The sequence below is a fragment of the Coenobita brevimanus genome, chromosome 103, assembly GCF_032717465.1.
Source record: "Coenobita brevimanus isolate Jiangsu-jjx chromosome 103, ASM3271746v2, whole genome shotgun sequence".
In the NCBI taxonomy this organism is placed as follows: domain Eukaryota; kingdom Metazoa; phylum Arthropoda; class Malacostraca; order Decapoda; family Coenobitidae; genus Coenobita; species Coenobita brevimanus.
Window position 1 is genome coordinate 35,684,819 of NC_137056.1, and position 22,403 is coordinate 35,707,221.

The 22,403-nt window shown below is 42.1% G+C and overlaps 1 protein-coding gene across 2 annotated transcripts in view; it reads right to left on the reverse strand.

The window, feature by feature from the left end:
* Ythdc1 (YTH domain containing 1) overlaps nt 1-22,403 on the reverse strand; it is a 314,054-nt gene that overhangs the window by 229,889 nt on the left and 61,762 nt on the right. For both annotated transcript variants that reach the window (XM_080284977.1, XM_080284976.1), the window contains exon 5: nt 21,427-21,516. In XM_080284977.1, coding sequence (XP_080141103.1) covers nt 21,427-21,516 — 90 coding nt within the window. The remainder of the gene's footprint in view (nt 1-21,426; nt 21,517-22,403) is intronic.

Here is a 22,403-nt window from a genome sequence, read left to right on the forward strand (position 1 = left end):
AGATTCTATTACATTTCTTTCATCTAAGCTTTTTGATCTTGCTAGAATCTTGGAGCCTGTCCAGTCAATATGGTGATCACTGGATGCTTTGTGCTGAAATAAACCACTGCTCTGTTGGGCTGTTCGTACACTGTATTTATGTTGTAGATTCTAGTTTCCAAATCTTTTCCAGATTGTCCAACAGCTTTTACACGGGATTTTGTAAACAACGCCTGAATTACTGAAAGGGCTGTTCTTGATGAGGGTTTTTTTTATGGTGTTCTCATATTTGAATACTACTTGTACATTGAGTTTCCTCAGTATGTGAACAACATCAAGAAAATTTTCATGGAAGGGGAGGACAAGGGTTCTTTGAATGTTCTGGCGATCTGGCTTATTAGTTTTCCCATCAAAGAATAATTTCTTGGCTGTATTGTGGCACTGAGTTAGTATGCTTTGTGGATATTTTAGCTTCTTTCCAATACTCTGAATCATTTTTAGTTCATCATCTAAAAATTCTGGGTCTGAAATTCTATATGCTCTTAGGTACAAGGATATGAACACAGATCTTTTTACATTAATATGATGGTTTGAATAGTAATGAACATATGACATAATACTTGTAGGTTTTCTGTATACCTTAGTCTTCAAAACATTTTGGTCCCTGATGACTTTTACATCCAAAAATGGCAATTCATTATCCATTTCCATCTCATGAGTAAATTTAATCAATGGAACTAACAAATTTAATTGCAGAAGAAATTCATCAATGGGAAGACTGTTAGGCCAGAAGCACAGGATATCATCAACGTATCGGAGCCAAACTATGTTTTGCTCCTTTATGGAGGTCAGTAAATGTTTCTCAAAGTACTCCATGTAAATATTTGCCATATATATATATATATATATATATATATATATATATAAACTCTCTCTCTCTCTGTACATTTAAAATTAATATATATTTTTATATATATATTCATTTTGAAGGCTACCATAGAGCAGTACACTCTTAACAAATGCCACACACAAAGATCCCTTAGCATGGAGAGAGCCCTCTCAATGTCAGAATAGGCAACAGCTCCATGACCTTCTTCCAACCACTCCTCACGGAAGCCACAAAGCTAGCTCCTGCCCCACCTCCAGCACATAGCATGTCTCACAAATAAAAAAACTCTTCCACACACTCAAGAGGATCACCATTAAGTTCAGTCCTTTCACGCCTGGCAATATCCATATGCTCTCCCAGAAACACCAAACACACAAAATCAACATTATCTCGCAGTCTCACCTCTAATACCACAACATCTCTTATGCACCCACTTATCACAAACACCGCACAAGATGGAATTACTTCCCATGCCCTTGTGACAAATTGCACATGGCCACTCTCCCTCTTCTCTGACAGTACAGTACCACTCCCAGCCCTTGATACCATCACTTTTGTTTTATCTGCATTTACTCTTAAGCCCTTGTGCCCCATACCATCTCTCCACTTCCTAAATCTTTCCTCCGCCTCCCTTTCATTCTCTGCAACCAACACCAAATTATCAGCAAACAACATTTCCCACAGGAGTCCATTTCTGAAGTCACGTGAGAGGGCTTCAAACACCATTATAAACAAGGGGCTCAAGACTGACCCCTGATGCACATCAACATTCAAAGAAAACTCATCACTCAAATCTCCATTCACCCTTACCTGGGTGTGAGCACCCACATATATAGCCATAACAACCCTAACCAGCCACTCCTCGATCCCAAGCTTTCTCACTGCCCACCTCCCCACCTCTCTAGGGACGCTGTCAAAGGCCTTCTCCAAATCAACAAAAACAAAGTACAGTTCCCTTGCCTTTCCTACATATTTTTCCTGAAGCTGTCGAACAATGAATATGGCATTAGTGGTTCATTTGCCTGGCATAAACCCAAACTGCATCTCATCAATATTCACTCTTTCTCTAATCATACTTTCTAGAACTCTCTCCATTACCTTCATTATCTGGTCTAAAAGCTTTATGCCTTTCTAATTTCCTCTTTCCAGGGCATCACCCTTCCCCTTTGTACACATTTACAGTCACACTCTTCAGCCAATCATCTGGGACAACACACTCATATATAATCGTATTTATCAGGTTAGTGACTAACTTCACTCATTTATCTCCTAAGGCTTTCAACATTTCAATGGTCAACCCAGACACACCTGCTGCCTTCCCCACCTGCATCCTACCTATTGCCCCACTCACAGTAGCAGTGCCACTCAAAGGCCAAGGGCCAAACACTGGATCTGCTGGCTCCAAACCTTCCATGTCCCAGGCAAACTCTTCATTCAACAACCGGCTGTAATGCTCTCTCCATGCATCCTCAATATCCCCACTATTCACCACAACCCTTCCTTCATCATTCTTCACACACTGATCACCTATGATATCCCTGTTCTCCCTCTTCATCTGATCTGTCAACTTACAAATCATATTCTTTCCTTCCACACGATTTAGGTTTTATATACAGTACACACCCACCCTCCCACACACATATATATATACATATATATATATATATATATATATATATATATATATATATATGTGTGTTTATAATATAATTGGATGTGTGTGTGTGTGTGTGTGTGTGTGTGTGTGTGTGTGTGTGTGTGTGTGTGTGTGTCAGAAAGCCACAGCAGCACTAGAAGGCTTGCCAGGTTTTGGAGGGAAACTCATTGCAACACTGCCATTTAATAATAAAGTTTTGGAAGAGACACAGAGTGCGGTGTAGGTTCGTTTGAGTATCGGAACCAAAGCAGCAAAAGGAATACAATGGAGAGCAAGAGAATATTCACCTTCCTGGTGCCAGCTAATGAAAACTCTGCATTAGAATTCTCCCTCCCCTGCCTTGGCCAATCAAAACTCTTCTACTCCAAACCACTGCATCTCCCCTTACTACCCATCACCAAACACCCTGTGAGCTGCTTGGCCCATCAATCGTCAATCCCCTCTCCCTCCCTCCCTCAACATTCCACCCCTTTCATATTACAGTCATGTATAGTATAACCTCACTGTTTTTGTGTATTTTATTTCTTTACTTACTTTTTTTGTGATTGTGGCTGGATGTTTGGTGACAACTACCGTCTCATGCATGATAATATTGTACTTTTAGCCAGAAGAAAGGGTCCTTCATGCCAGCTAGTGTCAAAGATTTTATGCTTTCAGCCGAATTCAGCCATTAGGTATGCCAAATAATGTCATATGCCGGGTAATGCCGAGACAGATTATCACGAGTTTACTATACAATAATCCTGATATAAGATACCCCCTAGATGCGATACCCCAGCTTATCAATGGGGGTAGAAATACCATACCCCGTCTAATGATGGCCAAACCCCGGTTCAACAATAAGTTATGATTTTTTAAAACCGATATTGATGACATTTTAGACTAAAATTGTGTGTTTAGGTTGATTTATAAACAGTTTTTGGACTTAGAGTAATGCATTTTAGCCATAGGTGGGATGAACATTGTCATTTTGGGGTACAGTTTACTAAGTCTGATTATTCCCAGACTTACATTTGACGATACTGAGATTTTATTTGTTGGTTTTTGTGAGTTATTTTTACAGGTATTAGGCTTAGGTAAGTTTCCTAGATGGCTGTTAGGCCATTCAGATTGGCTTTAAATTTGTTTTGGGGCTCATTTCGGTGGGTTTTGGACTTGGTTGGGGGGATAACCCATGGCTGAAAAACGCATCCCATTACTTTACCCGTTAAATCTACCCCGACACACGATACCCCGCCTAACAACAGGTTTTTACCTAACAATTGCATCATTAAATCAGGGTATACCTGTGTGTGTGTGTGTGTGTGTGTGTGTGTGTGTGTGTGTATATATATATATATATATACAGTAGAACCTCTCTCATTCGGACTACATGGGGGGAAGGGTTGTCCGAATTAGCAGAATGTCCGGACCATCAGGGTAATCTCCAGTTCATACCAAAAACTATCTACATATGGTATGTTTGTTAATTATTAACATATGTGGCATATGTCAACCCTATGCAACTGCAAAAGATGAAAGGATACTAAAATAACAAAACTAATCATGTACGATAATTTTGTATTGCATAATTTACAGGTAAGGCCATGACAAGAAACTAGCCTACATTTTACATTGTAGTAAGTGACTAAGGCCCTTGTAGGCAAAAAAATAAATTAATTAATTAACTGTAATATTTGGAATAAAAATAAAACTTATGTAGGCAAAAAATACACTGTCATCTTTGGCATATTGATAACACCCATATGGGCAAGAAGCTAATGTTTGATGTACAAGTAAAGCACATTTAAGTACAAAAAATAACCTACAGTAATCATTAAACACTGCAGAATATTCTGACCCATTTTTGTGTAAGCAAACTCCTCCTTTTAACACCTTTATTCATTGCAGAAGCTACACTTGCATGAAGGGGCATGGTAAGGAGGATTAACTTTTGAAATACAGCGTAAAAATATAAGTTGATGGAACGAATGTTAGCGTGTGTTTAAACAGGCACCCATGTTGCGACCTAGCGTGATCCGAGACTAAACGAATGTTGATAGCTTTCCGCGCCAATACTGAAAATGACTTTAGAATTACTTTCAACATATTTTTGGAGCTTATTATTTTTAAATTTTGTCTGAATTAACAGAAATCCGGATTAAAGGGGTCCGGACCAAAGAGGTTCTACTGTATATACAGTACATCCCCCTAGTACGCGCCTCTATGGGCGGCAGAGGACGTCACGTACTAAGAATTTGTGTACTCTGAATACATAAACTTATGGGAAAAATTACATATGGGCGGCATCACCCTTCATGGCGACCATTGAGGCTCCTTTCAGACCTAAGTATTGTACTGTACAGGGAAACTATCTAACACATATTACCTAAGATAAAGTAAACCAACAAGATTATGGCTTTACTAAGCCAACAAGGATATGGCTTAACTAAACCAACAAAAATATGGCTGCTCACCTTAACCCAAGAGGACAACAGGTGAACAGTTTCCTGCACCAATCAGTTTCGGGACGATTCGGCATCAAGTCAATTCGCCATCACAACAATAACAAGACAATTCGCCGTCATTAATGAAGACAGCAATGGATGATGCTAGAATAATTCAAAGGCGGCTACAGCGAGGAAGAAACAAGTTAATTACACCACCAGTGATGGAGAGTGGAGACTTGTCTATGAGCCACTTCCTAGGGAGGATCAAGAGGATGATGCAATGCCTGAGGTGTCAGAAATAGACTTTGAAGGGTTTATGAACGAAGTCAGTGCATTAGTTAGTGAAAGTGTCAAAAGTGCTGGTGATGAGAGTGGTGAGGAAGGTGGTGTGTAGAGTGGTGCAGGAGAGAATTCGCCGTCAGACAATTCGCACCCTGGACAATTCCCGATCATTCTATAAATACAGTAACCCCTCCAATATCCGGATCAATAGAGCCATAGGCAGGTCCGGATAGTGGTCCTGTCCGGATATTGGGCCCCAGCTTATGGACTAGTACTTACGGACCCTAACTCTGAAAAACACCTATGCAACTCCCTCTGGACATGCACAGCACCTATTTAAGACCCAAATCACACCAATAAGGGACATAAAAGACTGAAATAAATGCAAAAGAACCATAAAATGAGGTTTTAGAGGTGAGTTTATACAATATTAAACATTCTGGGTACTTACAAGTCCCCTGGTCTTGGACTGGTTTGAACCGCCAGTTTGCAGTCCACAGTTAATCCTCTGCACTCTAAATTCTAATTTCTTAACACTGCACAACACTGTAAATTCCTGTGTGTTCTAGTAGCAAGGTATTGCAGTTTATTCACTGTTTATTCACAAAAAACAAGCACCTGTGGCTTGCACTGTTATGAGTATCTGCTCTCCATCGGAGTTAAGCTGTGACTGTTGATGTTGGTGGGGTAACAGAGTTGCCAGATCGCAACAGCCACATTACCAATCTCCTCAACTTTCATTACCAAATTTAACTTTTCATTACCAAATTCGTAAAGCTAGCATATATTCTTCACTAATTATATATACAAGTGGAAATACATGTAATCACTCTCCTTATAACTAACACCATGTTGATTATTTTCACACTATGTAGGGTAGCAGATTAATCAGAGAGAGCAAACAATCCACCATCTCCATCCTGTGTATCCTCATACATGTGAAAAATCCATTTGGTAATGCATTATTCTAATGCATTACCAAACGAATTTTTCATTACCAAATTGGCCCACACTTGGTAATGAAAAATACCAAATGGCAACCTGACAGGGGAGGGGGGAGGGGGAGGAAGGAAGGGGTGAAGGGACCATGGTGTAACAGCTGTTTGGCGCCAGGCGGGAATTTCAAATTATGGGAGGGAAAAAAGTCAGATTTTTTTCGAATTTTTTGCAGTTTTTGGCCCATTTTGGGAATATTGGATCCCAGGAGGATTATGTCCGGTTAGTGGGGATGTTCGGATATTGGGCGTTCGGATATTAGAGGGATTACTGTACAGTCAACTTATTATTTATTAATTAATATTTTAATAACCATCAAAGTCTATGCTCAACAGCGCAGGCTTTGGATATTATTTATTAGTTGCACCTTTAGTCAATATTGTCAATACTGACTAAAGGTGCAACTAATAAATAATATCCAAAGCCTACACTATTGAACATTGGCTCTTATGGATCCCCCTGAAATATAGTTATTAACGTACTGATTAATTAATAATAAGTAGACTGATGGGGAATCATCCATGTTTTGATGAGGAATTGTCTGACAGCGAACTGTCTCGGAACCCTAGCGTGCAACTCCTGCACCACTCGACACACCACTTTCCTCACCACTCTAGTCACCAGCACTTCTGACACTTTCACTAGCTAATGCACTCACTTCATTCATAAACCCTTCAAAGTTGATTTCTGACACTTCAGACACTGCATCATCCTCTTGATCCTCCCCAAGAAATGGCTCATCGACAAGTCTCTACTCTCCATCACTGGTGACTGGCACTTCTTGGGATGGCAATGTTGTGTGTTCGGGGTAAACCCCGGCTTTGGGCCACTCTTTGCTGCCGTCTCACACATTACGAGTTCACTTTGTGAAACTATTAAAAAATACACTAAAATTCGATAAAAAATAGGTGCTCGCGTACAATGATGATCGCGATCTCTGAACTCGTGGTCTATGGATACCTACTGTGTATATATATATATACTATCTATCTATCTATCTATCTATTGCCAGACGCCTCAATCCCGTTTGGGGTGGCCACAAACAAATCGCCTCCATGTCGTCCTGTCCCCCGCCATTTCACTGCCCTGCTCCCAATTCACAAACCCCTCTCTCATATACCTTTCCACTCCATCCCTCCATCTCATCCTCGGCCTCCCCCTCCCTCTTCCCCCCTCCACCTCACTCACAGACACTCTCTTCGTCAGTCTTTCACCCTCCATCCTTTCCACATGGCCAAACCACCTCAGTGTGTTCCTCATAACACTTCCTATCACATCCACATCCACACCACAACGCTCCTTTATATCTTCATTCGTCAGCCTGTCTCTCCATGTGACTCCACAGGCTCCTCTTAAATAACTCACTTCCACTGCTCTCACTCTTGACTTGTGTCCTTCCAACAATGTCCAAGCTTCACTTCCATACGTTAGAGTTGGTATCACAATACTGTCATGTAGTAACTTTTTCACTTCCATGCTCACTTCCCTGTTTCTTATCACTGCTTTCAAAGAACCAGCAACCTTTCTTCCCTCCTGTACCCTTTCAAGCACTTCACCCTCCAAACCTCCATCCTTACTCATCACACTACCCAAGTACTTAAACATACTCACATTTTCCAATTCCTCACCAGCCAACCTCACTGTACATTCACTGACTTCACCTCTCTCAAAGACCATCACTTTACTCTTCCCTACATTCACCTTTAGATTCCGTTTCTTGCACACTCTCCTAAACTCATCCACCAAGCCTTGCAGCTCCCCTTCATCTTCACTCAACAACACAGTATCATCTGCAAACAACAGTACAGGGAGTTTCCAAACACTACCCTCTCTCACCAGGGCCACTTCAACATCCACTACCCTACCTTGTACCTCTTTTATTACCCCATCCATGAACAGACTGAACAGCCATGGAGATATGACAAATCCCTGTTTCAACCCAACCTCCAAAGAGAAAAATTCACTTAGTTCACCATCCACACGCACTGCAGCCTTAGCACCATTATACATACTCTTCACAGCATTCAACAAGTTTCCATTTACTCCATATATTCTTAATACTTTCCACATACATACTCTTCACAGCATTCAACAAGTTTCCATTTACTCCATATATTCTTAATACTTTCCACATACATACTCTTCACAGCATTCAACAAGTTTCCATTTACTCCATATATTCTTAATACTTTCCACAATCCTTGTCTATCCACCCTCTCATATGCTTTCTCCAAATCCATGAAAGCCGCATACAACTTCTTTCCCTTCTCTAGAAACTTTTCCACTAAAGATCTAAGAATTAATATCTGATCTACACAATCTCTTCCCTTCCTAAAGCCTCCCTGTTCTTCTCCAACTAATGCCTCTGTTCTTTCTCTAACTCCATCTATAAGTATCCTACCATACACTTTTCCTATTATACTAAGAAGACAAATGCCCCTATGATTACCACACACTTCTTTTTCCCCTTTTCCTTTGTACAAGGGAATAATTATACCTGACTTCCAATCCTCCAGGACTCTACCTTCCTCCCAGGCCAATCTGCACATCTTCCACATCCATTCTACTACTATCTCTCCCCCATGCTTCAGCATTTCACCACACACTCCATCAATTCCTGGGGCTTTCCCCAATTTAACTTTCTTCATTGCTTCCACAACTTCTATCCTACTGATTTCTTCCTGTCTTCTCATCTCCCTCCTTCTCCCAGCCATTCCCCAGCCACTTACACTCGCATTACTTCCATCCTGTATGTTCAACAATTCCTTAAAGTATTCTCTCCATCTGCTCACTCTTTCTCCCTTCTCCACTAGTAATCTACCATTTTTATCTTTCACTCCCCTGCTAACCTCACTTCCACCCTGTCTTACTCTCTTCACCTCTTTCCAGAACATTTTCTTAGTCCCTCCACTTTACACTCAAATTCCTTCCAAATTCCTCATCCACTCTCTTCTTACTCTCTCTTACTAATCTTTTCACCTCTCTCTTTCTTTCTACATATAACTCTCTCTTCCGCCTCTCAACTTCTTCCACGTCCCTATTTCTCATCCATTCATTGTATGCTTTCTTCTTTGGTGCCACAGCCTGTCTCACCTCTTCAGTCCACCAAGCTGTTCCTTGAACCCCCCTCCATCTTCTCTTCCTTCCACACACCACATCACATGCTGCACATATTTCTTCTGTGAATATCCTGCACACACCTTCCACGTTCCCCATCTGCTCCAATTCATATTTGCCCAATCGTTCCTCCACTTCTTTCTTATAGTCTGCCTTTTTCTCATCCTCTTGTAACCTTTCCACTCTCCTTGCAACTACTCCTTCCTCTCGTCTTTCCCTTCTATTCCTCCATCTTACTTGTATCCTAATTCTGGCCACCACCAAGCAGTGGTCAGAAAGTCCACTCCCCCAACCTCTATAAGCTCTTGCATCCATTACACATCTTCACATCCTTTCATCCACACACACATAATCATCATTGCCTTCCTTTCATTCAGTTCACCACCCACCCTTCTCATCACTCGCCATGTATACCTGTGGATCATTTTATGCATGAAGAGGGTATTGGCTATCACCAACCCCCTCCCAGCACAAATGTCCACTAACGCACTCCCATTCTCATCTATCGCAGCAGGCACACCCCACTCACCAACTATTCCATCCACCTTCACATACCCAACTTTACCATTCATATCACCGATCAAAAACACTCTCTCATTCCTTCCAAACTTTTCCATGCACACTTCCACATTTGTCCAGAACTCTACTCTCACTCTGCCAGCACGATCTTGCGTTGGCGCTTACACACACACAATCGCCCACATTTGTATTCCAACTTTCAACTTTACCCACACAATCCTTGACCCAACTGATCCATACTGTCTTATGCTCTTCTTCCATCTTTTACTCACAACTATATATACTCCTTCCTTTGCCCTCTCTTTCTCACCTATTCCTGCACATATTCCCCATCCATACTCCCATTCTCTCACACTTTCTCCTCTCCATTTTGTTTCAGTCATTCCACATACATCCACTTTTGCATCCTCAAGCACCTGGACAATCTCTCTCTCTTTCACCTCATCATTCGCTCCTCTGCTTTATCATTAGAAGAAATAGCTACAAAGCCACCAGAGTAGAAAAGAGGAGGCAAGGATGATGAGGTAAAGTTGTCAGAAAGGTTTTTGGCAAGGTGCCAGAAGGAGTAGGAAGAATTCGAGTTGGAGAGTTGAGACCACTTAGTAAGGATGAAATTATTTATAGCAGAGCGAAGAACAGACTTAGAACGATTCCGTGCAGAAACGTATAAAAGATGTGATTCAGGGGTGGGTTGGCTCCGGTACCTTTTAAAGGCCCTCTCCCTGTTGCGGACAGCATTAGAACAAGCGTGATTAAACCAAGGCTTTCGTGCAGTAGTCAAAGGATATAAGAAAGGAAAGTATGCTTCCATGCCCGAGAGAATAACCTCCGTAATGCGCAAGGCACACCCAGATGGTTCTCGGTGAGAAAGCAATAGTCATTCTAGGGAAAATCAAAAGAAGTACTGCCTGAGGGCCTCCCAATCCGCAGCTCCAAAGTGCCACAGACGACGTTTCTTTGGAGGGTCCGCAAGCTGTACTGCAGTGACAGGACAGGTTAAGGTGATATGGTTGTGATCGGAGGAGCCCAACGGAGAGAAAAGATTAACAGTGTAAGCAGAAGGATTAGTTGTAAGGAAGAGGTCAAGTATGTTGGAGCTCTCTCCAAGGGGTCAGTGATGCAGGTAGGGTGCTGTACAAGCTGCTCTAGGTCATTAAGGATAGAAAAGGTGTAGGCTTGTTCACTAGGTGGATCAGTGAAAGGAGAGGAGAGCCAAAGGGGGTGGTGAACATTGAAATCTCCTAGAATGGAGATTTCAGAGAAAGGAGAAATGGATAGAATGTGTTCCATCGTAGAAGTTAGGTAGTCAATGAATTTGTGATAGTCAGTAGAATTAGGAGATAAGCAAACAGCACAGATATATTTAGTCAGGGAATGACAGGATACCTGAAGCCAGAGTGTAGAGAATTCAGAAGAATCGAGTTCAGTAACACGAGAGCAAGATAAGTTGTTGCATATATATATACACAACAGCCACCTTTGGCTTTGAAATGAGTATAGAGAAAGTAGGACAATACAGAAAAGGGTCTGCTGTCAGTTGCCTCAGACAGCTGAGTCTCAGTTATAAAAAGAAGGTGAGGTTTAGAGAAGGTGAGGTGGTGCTCAACAGAGTGAAAGTTAGAGGAAATGCCACGAATGCTGCAGAAATGAAGAAGTCAGACAGTGGTTCCAGGCATCTTGAGTCGTCACCGGGAGAGGGGCAGAAGGTGGGGGCATTTATATCCCCCCCCCCCCCCCCCGGGACTATGAGGCCATGTTATTCGATGCCTTTTTTTTTTTTTTTTTTTTTTTTTTTTTTTTTAAAGGAAGTGTATGTAGTGCTGCTGTCAGATGTCTGCCCTTTCCTCTCCTCCATCCTTCTTTCCTTCCATCATCTTCTGTCTTCCTTTCCTTCATGCTTTCCTTGTCCTTCTGCCTACAGGTAACTTTACACTCCTCCTTCTGTCTTTCTTTCCTCTTCCTTCTGCCTGTGAGTGACTCTACACTGAGTGACAAGCCAAATGGTTTCCTGTACACCAGGAAACTATTTACTACGCTGGATGGTAACCACAGAACCAAATTTTGGCACCTGGTGGTTTAATGAGTAATTATTGCACTCCAGTCAGATTGAGCCAGTAAAGGTTTTTATCCAAGGGGTGGTTGGGGTTGATTGCTCATGTAATGCCACTCAGGGATGAGTGAGGCTGGTCACTCTCATCTTAAATGTCGGTACCAACTGCTTAGCCCCGGGCTCCTACGCTCCTCATGGGGCAATGTAGGATTGGATGAAGGATGGATGGATGGAAGTGTGGTGTGTACTGTGCATGTAGTCTGGTGTTGATAGTTAGAGAAACTTGTATTGGAGAGCATGCTGGCCTACTCTCTGTGTTACTGAGACACTGAAAAAGTTCAGCAAAGGGAAATGGTCAGGACCTAGTTCCGAGGGCTGACGAAACGGGAGCTCCAGCTCTCCCTTTCATCAGCTTTCCATCCACCTTTGGAGTACTGCCCTGCTCAACTCGTGCTACAGTCTACTCCTACCTAATAAAGACTTCACTACATACAAACACAAGAGGATTCCCCATACAACAAATTTGAGATATTCCATCCATCATTATTCATTACCAATGCCATCCCTCTCTCCACTACACGTGTTTTTACTTTTTTCATCACCCCATCCATATATATATTTAACAACCATGGGGACATCACACAACCTCGTCCAATGCCCACACTGACTGTGAACCACTCACTTAGATGTCCATTTACTCTTACACACGCTTTACTACCATCATAAAAACTCTTGACGGCACCTGGCAGCTTACCATCTACACCATACATGCACAAAACCTTCCACAATCCTTCTCTCTCTACTTAGTCGTATGCTTTTTCCAGATCCATGAATGTCATAAACACCTTATAGTCCTTCTCACAGGCCTTCTCCACTATCTGTCTTACTGCAAATATTTGATCCACACATCCTCTGCCACTCCTAAAGCTACTCTGCTCATCACTCACTAAGACTTCTGATATTTTTCTTACCTTATAATAATTCTTCCATACACCCTCCCCACCACACTCAATTAACTTATGTCACAATAATACTTGCACTCACTTCACTCACCTTTATTTTGGTACGGGGGTACAATCACAGCCTTTTCCTACTCTGCTGGCACAGTTTCACTCATCCATGCCTTACATATCTCCAACAAGCACTTCATTCCACTCTCTCCACTATACTTCATCATCTGTGCGTACACCTCAACTACCCCAGCTGCTTTCCTATTTTTCAGTCACTTCACAGTGCTCTTCACCCGTGTGAGGTCACATTTCCTGGCACTTCATTCCTTCTCTGCACACAATCAAAACCAGTCATGTTTACAGTGACTCTGTGACTCTCTACTCCCATGCATCAGGCTTTCAAACAATCGTTCCATCTGGTCCTTACTTCATCCCCATGGGTTAATAATCTACCACCTACATTCTTCACACCTTCACATTTCTTTCCACTGTCACCTCTATTTTTCTGCACCTCTTTCCAGAATAACTTCCTATTTTGGGGGCAGCCTGCATTCATTCTCCTTCCTAGATCATCATTCACCTCCTTCTTTTTCCTTTTCACTGGCCTCTTTACATGCCTCTTGCTCTCAATATATTCGGTGCTTAATTCAACTGAACCCCTGCCCTGTGACCACTCTAGCAACTTCTTCCTCTTTTCCTTCACTGTTCTCTTAACCTCTTCATCCCACCATGCCATACCTTGCTTCTTTGTTGTTACTCTTGCCACACCACACACTGCTTTAGCATTCCTAAGCAATCTCTATATGCATTCCACAGGCTGTTCAGATCCATTTCATTCCATTTCACTGATTCTAACTCCTCCCCTACTTCAGTCCTGTGTTCATCTGCCATTTCTTTGATCCTCAGCATCTCAACTTTCGGCTTTTCTCCCTGACTGCTCCTCTCTCTCCTGGTCCACCTCACTCCTCTCAGCTTGATCTTACATACCACAATCATATGATCTGACAGACCTCCACATCATCCTCACACAGCCCTAATATCAGCAACCATTTCTAGCATCAGTCTCTCTACGAGCACATAATCAATCAGGTTCCTTTCAACACAATCCCCATTTCCTCCATACCACACATATTTATGTGCGTCTTTGTGCCTGAAATCCATCCATCCATCATCCAATCCTACACTGCCCCATGAGAAGTGTAGGAGCCCAAGGCTAGGCAAGTTGGTTCTGATAAATAGATGAGAGTGACAAGCCTCACTCATCCCCGAGTCCCATTATGTGAGCAATGACCCCAACCATCCCTTGGATATAAACCTTCACCAGCTCAAACTGATTGGAGGGCCGTAATAACCCACTAAACCACCAGACGCCATAATTTGGTTATATGGTTGCCACCCAGCATAGCAAATGGTTTCCTGGTGTACAGGAAACCATTTGGCTTGTCATTCAGTGCTGTCACCCACAGGCAGAAGGAAGAGTTACAAATGTACAACCTCTTTTCCTGACACATATCCTTCAGTCACTACCCATTATCATTTTCTCCTGGCACTCCATGACAACCCATTATGTCATCCTCAGGACTAGTGCCTACTCTTCCATTCATATCGCCCATTACGATCACTTTATAGCTCCTGGGTATTTCTCCCACTACCTCATCCAGCTCATCCCAAAACCTGTCTTTCTCTCTCTCTCTCACTCCGAATTCAATATACAGGTAAAAATACATTAACTTACCAACAGAAAACAAACAAATTATTCGATACTTTGTGCATGTTTCCCATTACTACACATGACAACAGCTCGAGTGACAGACTAGCTGTGAGTGAAGACATGTCAAATTCAGGGTTAGCATTTACTGCATGAAATTTATGAAATCATACGCAAGTAAAAATTAACCTCCTTATCAGCAGTATTTTACGATGCTGGGTATCTCCAAATCACTCAACCAATATTAGATAAGTATTTTATGTACAGTATCTGACAATCCAGCAAATACTTGTTTTAATGGTAACATACAAATACAGCCACGTGCCGCGTAGTGGCCACATTACGTTCTGACAAATAGGACGTTAAGTGATCTGGACGTTAAGCAACCACCATAACTTAGGCACCCAAACAGGCTCAAAATAGCCCCAGCCATATCTAGTGACCCATCTCACAAACTGAACAGCAGAACACAGTCACATTGCACACCTCACCATAAACAACACTCCCCTACCACACCCACACACACCCAAAATCCTTGGTGTAACATACATCAGTGTCATTTAAACAACACATAACAAACATCAAAAATAAAATAACACCAAGACTCAATGCCCACACAACATAGAAACAACCAGCACAGTACACAAAATATATACGTTCAGTGATGAATTATGCAAGCCCTGCTTGGGCTCCTAACCTCACTAAAACACACTACAACACTCTGCAGACCATACAGAATAAGACTCTAAAAATAATCACAGGCTGCACAGCTACTACACCCACAGACCACCTATATCAAGAAACCAAAGTCCTCAAAGTCAAGGATCACCTAGACATGACAGGCACCCAAATTCTCGCTGCAGCCTTCACAACATCCACTACATTACATGGTAACACACCCACACATACCAAGGAACATCAAAACAACACCCAGCACACAATATCATACACAAACACTGTCATCTCTCCCCCCCTGTGCTTCCAGAAGCATAGCTACTGTACAGTAATCCCGCATATTTCGCGGTAGTTACAATCTTGTAACTCCCGCGAAAAGTCAATTTCGCGAATGCTCTATTAACAATTGAATCTTGCACTTGTGTCCACCATGCTGCCCATCACACAGTCCATGTCCATACTGATTGCGAGACAATTCGGCGTCAGACAATTCCCCGTCAAAACATGGACGATTCCCCTTCAGAACAATTCACACCCTGGACGATTCCCCGCCATTCTATAAATATACTAATCAATACTTTTATAAATATACTTATTATTAATTAATCAATACTTTAATAACTATATTTCAGGGAGATCCAGCAAAGTCTATGTTCAGTAGCGTAGGTTCTGGATATTATTTATTAGTTGCACCTTTAGTCAATGATTAACTTGTTTCTTCCTCACTGTAGTCGCCTTTGAATTATATTCTAGCGTCACCCATAGCTATCTTCATTAATGAAGGCGAATTGTCTTGTGTTTGTTGTGACTGCGAATTGTCCCGAAACCTCCATACTCATCCCGAAATACCTTCTTACAAGATTGAAAGCACATACTCCATTATGAAGGAAAAACGTAAACACCGTACTGTAATACACAATTATCTACACATTTATTCACAAAACAGTACAAAATAAAAAGATGCATTAACTGGTGATAGCAAACACTCACACAGTCGTTTCTTAGCTTGTCCAGTGACACAATTTTCTCTGCTAAGGTCATAACTTTTCTTGATCGTTTTGTCACTTTGGAGTTCTTACTAATTGTATTATTAGCCTTTGGTGAGGCTGGCTTACGTCCTGGGGCCATGTGGAAAGCAAGTGGGAGGCAAGAGGCTCGTATCATAGTGCGGTTATAAGTACACCAGACACGTAAGGCAGTCAGGCGTGGACTGAGGAATGCGGGGCAGAGAGCAGTGTTGCCATATCCAAACAACGAAATTATGCTAGGGCAATGAAAAAATTATGCTACATTGAGCAAATTTGTTCCAAGTAAAAAATGAATTATGCTATCTTGAAGCTAAATGATAAAATTCTATATATATTCGTGCAACATATTAATTATGTATTGTTTACTATGAAAATAATAAAATGAACCTACATACAGTAAGAGGATAAATATCGGTTTTCTGCCCACACTGCTTTTTCCCACGAAACTTATGTTTTTCTGATGGATTTTGATGTGATTCATTCGATTTTGAGCATCATTTCCCTCGGAAATAACCAGATTTTGAGATATGACCCCCCCCATCCCCCTGCAATAATGGGGGATCTTTGGGGAATCGGGGGTTATAGGGAGGGGGGGAAACACAGAAAATGGTCATTTCCGACTGAAATGAAGCTGAAAATCGAATGAATCATACCAAAATCCATCGGAAAAACCTAGGTTTCATGGGTAAAATACAAAGCTCAAACTTATCCTAGCCTAACCTAACCTAACCAAACCAAACCGAACCTAACCTAAAACCTAACCTAACCTAACCTAATCCAACCCAACCAAGCCCAAACTGAAAGTAACCAACTATTCAAACATCTTCTTACCTTATTCGACTCTCTCGCTCTCTCTCTCTCTCTCTGATTTGTAGCTTTTATAAAATTATTCCAAAAATATTCCATTCCATTCTAAATTATGCTAGAATGATGCTAAAACTTCTAATATGCTAAAAAATATTCCAGACTCGAAAATTTGATCAAAATTATGCTAAAAGAATAAAATTATGCTAGATATGGTAACACTGGCAGAGGGGCCGCGGGAAAGGGACAGAGGGTGGCGTGAGTTTACCGCGCTACAATTGGAAGCTGCGGGAATTTCAAATTTTTTGTTTTCTGTATATTCAAGGATATTTTAGTTGAACTTATTAATGCTAAGAAAATCCGTGAGAGGGCAAAACCGTAGACAAAAATCCGCAAAAAATGCGGGATTACTGTATGCTCAAATCACTCGCCACTCCATTCAGTCACTTAAAGACAACACACAGCTGCATGCACAGCCTGCTGATATCCATCCCTCTGAATCCTATCTCCCTCAAGAGGACAGGGTCCACCTAGCCAGACTGAGATGTGGGCATCATCCAGTCCTCTTAAGTTACCAGAAGAGGCTGGATGACTCCGTCACTGATGCATGTCCAAAATGCAACACAGCATCCCATATTATTAAGCACATTATGGAAGCCTGCATTGCACACAATCACCTATGCCAACAACACAACATACACTCCTTGAGAGCTCTGTGGGAAAGTCCGGTCTCGGCCACGGCCTTCCTTAGGGACTTGGAGCTGTTCGGTGAGACTGCCTAGGTAACAACTACTACTACTACTACCACTTATGCACTTTATACTGTACAATATATACCATACAGGTATATGATATACACTGTACTGTATATTATTTTTAAATTACAGTACAGTATAAAACGCTAAAATTAAAACAACAGGTAATACATGGCCTATAAAATATGCGACTGGATGCAGCTGCTGTTGGTGACACTGTTATAGAGTAAACTTTTTACTGCGTTTTGTAAACTTTTCATTGTTTTTATGTAAGTACGGAAAAACGAAAAATATTAAGACCTATGAACAGTACTATAGCGCAACTGTATACATGTACTGGACATTGTACGGCCGGCAATGTAATTGCTTTGTTTTGGGATGCTAGCTGGACATCATGCAGCAACACTGCTTTGCACCCTCCTATACTCGCAACGTCCCGTTCTTCAGATTTTTTTTTTTTTCCCCAATGAAGTTGTGTTTTTTAATTTCCATTACATTCTAATGGAGTGCATTTAAATACCTGGATAATGTAAAGAGTGAGGATGGAAGTTTGGAGGGTGAAGTGCTTGAAAGGGTACAACTAGGAAGAAAGGTTGCTGGTTCTTTGAAGGCAGTGACTGAGCCAGAGAAGGTTTGTATCCAAAGATGGTTGGAGTTTATTGCTCGCGTAATGCCACTTATGGATAAGCAAAGCTGGCCACTCTCATCTTAAATGTCAGGACCAATATGCCTAGCCCCAGGCTTGTATGTTCCTCATGGGGCAACACAGGATTAGATGATGAATGAAATGATAAAAATAGGGAAGTGAGCATGGAAGTAAATATAAGTTGCTGCATGATAGCATTGTGATACCAACTCTAACACATGGAAGTGAAGTTTGGACCTTGTTGGAAGGACCCAAGTCAAGAGTGAGAGCAGTGGAAATGAGTTATCTGAGAGGAGCATCTGGAGTTACATGGAGGGACAGACTGACAAATGAGGAAGTGAAGGAGAATTGTGATGTGGATGTGGATGTGATAGAAAGCATCAGGAGAAATACACTGAGGTGGTTTGACCATGTAAAAAGGATGGAGAGCAAAAGATTAATGGGGAGAGTGTATGTGAGTGAGATGGAGGGGGCTAGGGAGAGGGAGAGGAAGAGGATGAGATGGAGGGATGGAGTGGAGAGGTGTATGAGAGAGGGGTGTGTGAGCTGGCTGTAGGGCAATGAAATGGTGGGGAACAGGGTGACATGGGGGCAATTTGTTTATGGTTACCCCTTACAGGATTAAGGCATCATGCAACAGATAGACAGACATTCTTACGGGTCCCCAGATGTTCAAGGGAATGGATGTTATGTGGTAGGATGTTAAGCAGCACGACTGTATATGCTGGCAACATCTCAGATTCGGGAATTGAAAATGTATGATATTATGGGGGCTTGGTGACCCCAGATGCTCAGCAACCCCACTTGGGGTTGTGACCCCAGGGTTTGTAACCACTGATATAGATGAAGATAATGTTGGAAATGACAGACAAATATTAACAACATCCGAACATGCACACACAGAGAGCAACACCTGCACTGTACAATCAGTCTAAGGCCCATCCACACAATCAGTGGGCAGGGCACCACGTGGCCCCTAAGTTAAATAACAGGTTGCCATTATCAATGAGACAGTTGGTTTCTGCAGAATCATTTAACTTTTCTCTTTTTGCAAAGCTACGACCTTCATATAGGTGTTATGACGGATGATAACAAGCCTTTGTTTTCGTCACAAGTCTGCAGATAAAGCTTCGTGCACATGAGAAAATTCTATCGATCCCTGGAACTGTATAAAGGTGCAAACATATCGGGCACAAGTGATTTCCTTTGGAAGAACCAGTTCTTTCAAACAAAACAACCAATTACTGTATTATTATTTGTATTACCTGTGGTAGGTGGGGTCGTTCACCATCCACTCACTCAATGTGGTGTTGCTTTGAGTGTCTGCCCTTTCGACTCTCCTTCCTTCCTCTTCTGTCTTTCTTTCCTTCATTCTTTCCTCTTCCTTCTGACAACGGTGACTTTACACTCCCTCTTTTGTCTTTCTTTCCTTCACTCTTTCCTCTTCATTCTGCCTGTGGGTGACTCTACACTGAGAGACAAGCCAAATGGTTTCCTGTACACAGGAAACCATTTACCACACTGGGTGGTAACCATACGACCAAATTATAGCACCTGGTGGTTTAGTGGGTAATTAAGGTGCTCCAATCAGATTGAGCCGGTGTAAGTTTACATCCAAGGGGTGCTGGGGTTTATTGCTGACATAATGCCACTCAGGGAGGAGTGAGGCTGGTCATTATCATCTTAAATATCAGGATCAACTTGCCTTGCCCCGGGCTTGTATGCTCCTCGTGGGTCGGCATGGGATTGGATGATTGATGGATTATAGGTGAGGGCGCTCACCATCCACTCACTCAACGTACTGCTGCTTTTGGGTGACTTCCCTTTCCTCTTTTTCTTCCTTCCTTCTTTCTTTCCTTCCTTCCTTCCTCTTCTGTCTTTCTTTCCTTCATTCTTTCCTCTTCCCCCTGTCTACAGGTGACTCTACACTGAGAGACAAGCCAAATGATTTCCTGTACACCAGGAAACCATTTACTACACAGGGTGGTAACCATACAACCAACTTATGGTGCCTGGTGGTTTAGTGGGTAATTGGGGCACTCCAATTGGACTAAGCCTGTGCAGGTTTGTATTCAAGTGGTAGTTGGAGTTTACTGCTCACGCAATGCCACTCAGGGATGAATGTGGCATGTCACTCTTATCCCAGACGTCAGGACCGACTTGCCTAGCCCTGGGCTCCTACACTCCTCATGAGGCAACACAGGATTAGATGTATGTATGTATGTATGCATGTAATCTTAGCTTCATCAATCATCATTCAGCTTAATTTTTACCTGGACAACCAGATTCTACTTTCAGACATCAAAGCTTTCATTACCTCCTCAATATCTTTACTTGTTATAACAACATAAAGCTGTATGTAATCTGCACAAAAGTAATAAATAACATCATGGATTTTTGGCAGAGATGGAAGACCACTGGTCACCAATGATCTTGGCTGCCAACCTGAGAGGGATTTAAAGGAACCAGGGAACACCCCTGAATGTGCCACTGTTCATTTGCCGTACTGTATCTATCCACCTTCTTTTTGGCCTAATACACCTCCTTCCACCTTTAAACTCAGTCATGTACAAATTTCACCATTGTATCTATAGCAATTCCCTCTGTAAGACAAATACACATCACATATCAACCACAACCATCCAAAACCTCCAGCCAAACAGCACCATTTATAAATACTAACCACACAATCACCCCACAGAAACTGCCCTCCCCAGACAGTCAGAAGCTCACCTAGCCAGATTAAGATGTGGTCATCAAACTTTCTTCATTGTAATGCACCCCTCTCACACCACAACACACACTATCTCAATAATCCCACTAAACAAATAAGCTTTCAACATAACCTTAACAAATGATCTCAGAGATTGCCTGGTTGAAGCAGCCAGTTTCCTGCTGTTTACAAACAGCACTGATGTACTGCAATGACAATGACACCTTACCTTCTTCTGTACTCTTGATGGAGGTCTCACTCAAACTGCGTTTTCTCTTTCTTGTCTCTTCCTTCTCTTCTGGCTCCTCTTCTTTCCCAACTGTAAAAATTTTGGAATATAAGTGCACTGTATATACAATAGGTACATCATCCATTGCTGTACTTGGCTTTTTATGAACTAAAATCAGTTCTTAACCTCTCAAGTACAATGACAACACTGTTTTCATCTTGCTACTGCCAACTGACTTTGCTCAGCTTGGGGGAAAATTTTTACAGAAGAAGGATTGAAAACAATCTCCATTAACCTCTTCTGTACACTAACATCTTTAACACTTGGTTCTTGTTGACATAATGATTTTATTCACCTGGGGAGGAAGACCTCTTTTGTTTAGCAAGTTACTCTACTTGGTGCTGGAAAGGGACTCCTTCATGTGGTACCAGTACCTCAAACATGCCAAGGCAGCTCTGATGCCAAATGAAGCAAGCAATCCATAAGTCCCTCCAGTCCCACAATGGAAGATGTCGGAGTAGTAGCAGTTGTTCCCTAGGCAGTCTGGCCGAACAGCCCCGAGTCCCTTAGGAAGGCAATGGCCGAGACTGGGCTTTCCCACAGAGCTCTCAAAGAGTGTATGTTGTGTTGTTGGCATAGGTGATTGTGTGCAATGCAGTCTTCCATAATGTGCTTAATAGTGTGGGGTGCTGTGTTGCATCCTGGACAGGCATAAGCAATGGAGTCATCCAGCCTCTTCTGGTAGCTTAAGAGGGCTGGATGGTGCCCACATCTCAGCCTGGCCAGGTGGACCCTGTCCTCACGAGGAAGATAAGATTCAGAAGGGTGGATGTCAGGAGGCCGTGCATGCAGCTGTGTGTTGTCTTTAAGTGACTGAATGGAGCGGTGAGTGATTTGAGTGCAGATATGCTTCTGGAAGCTGGTCTGAGGTGGGCGAGGGGGGAGAGATGAAAGTATTTGTGTATGGTATCGTGTGC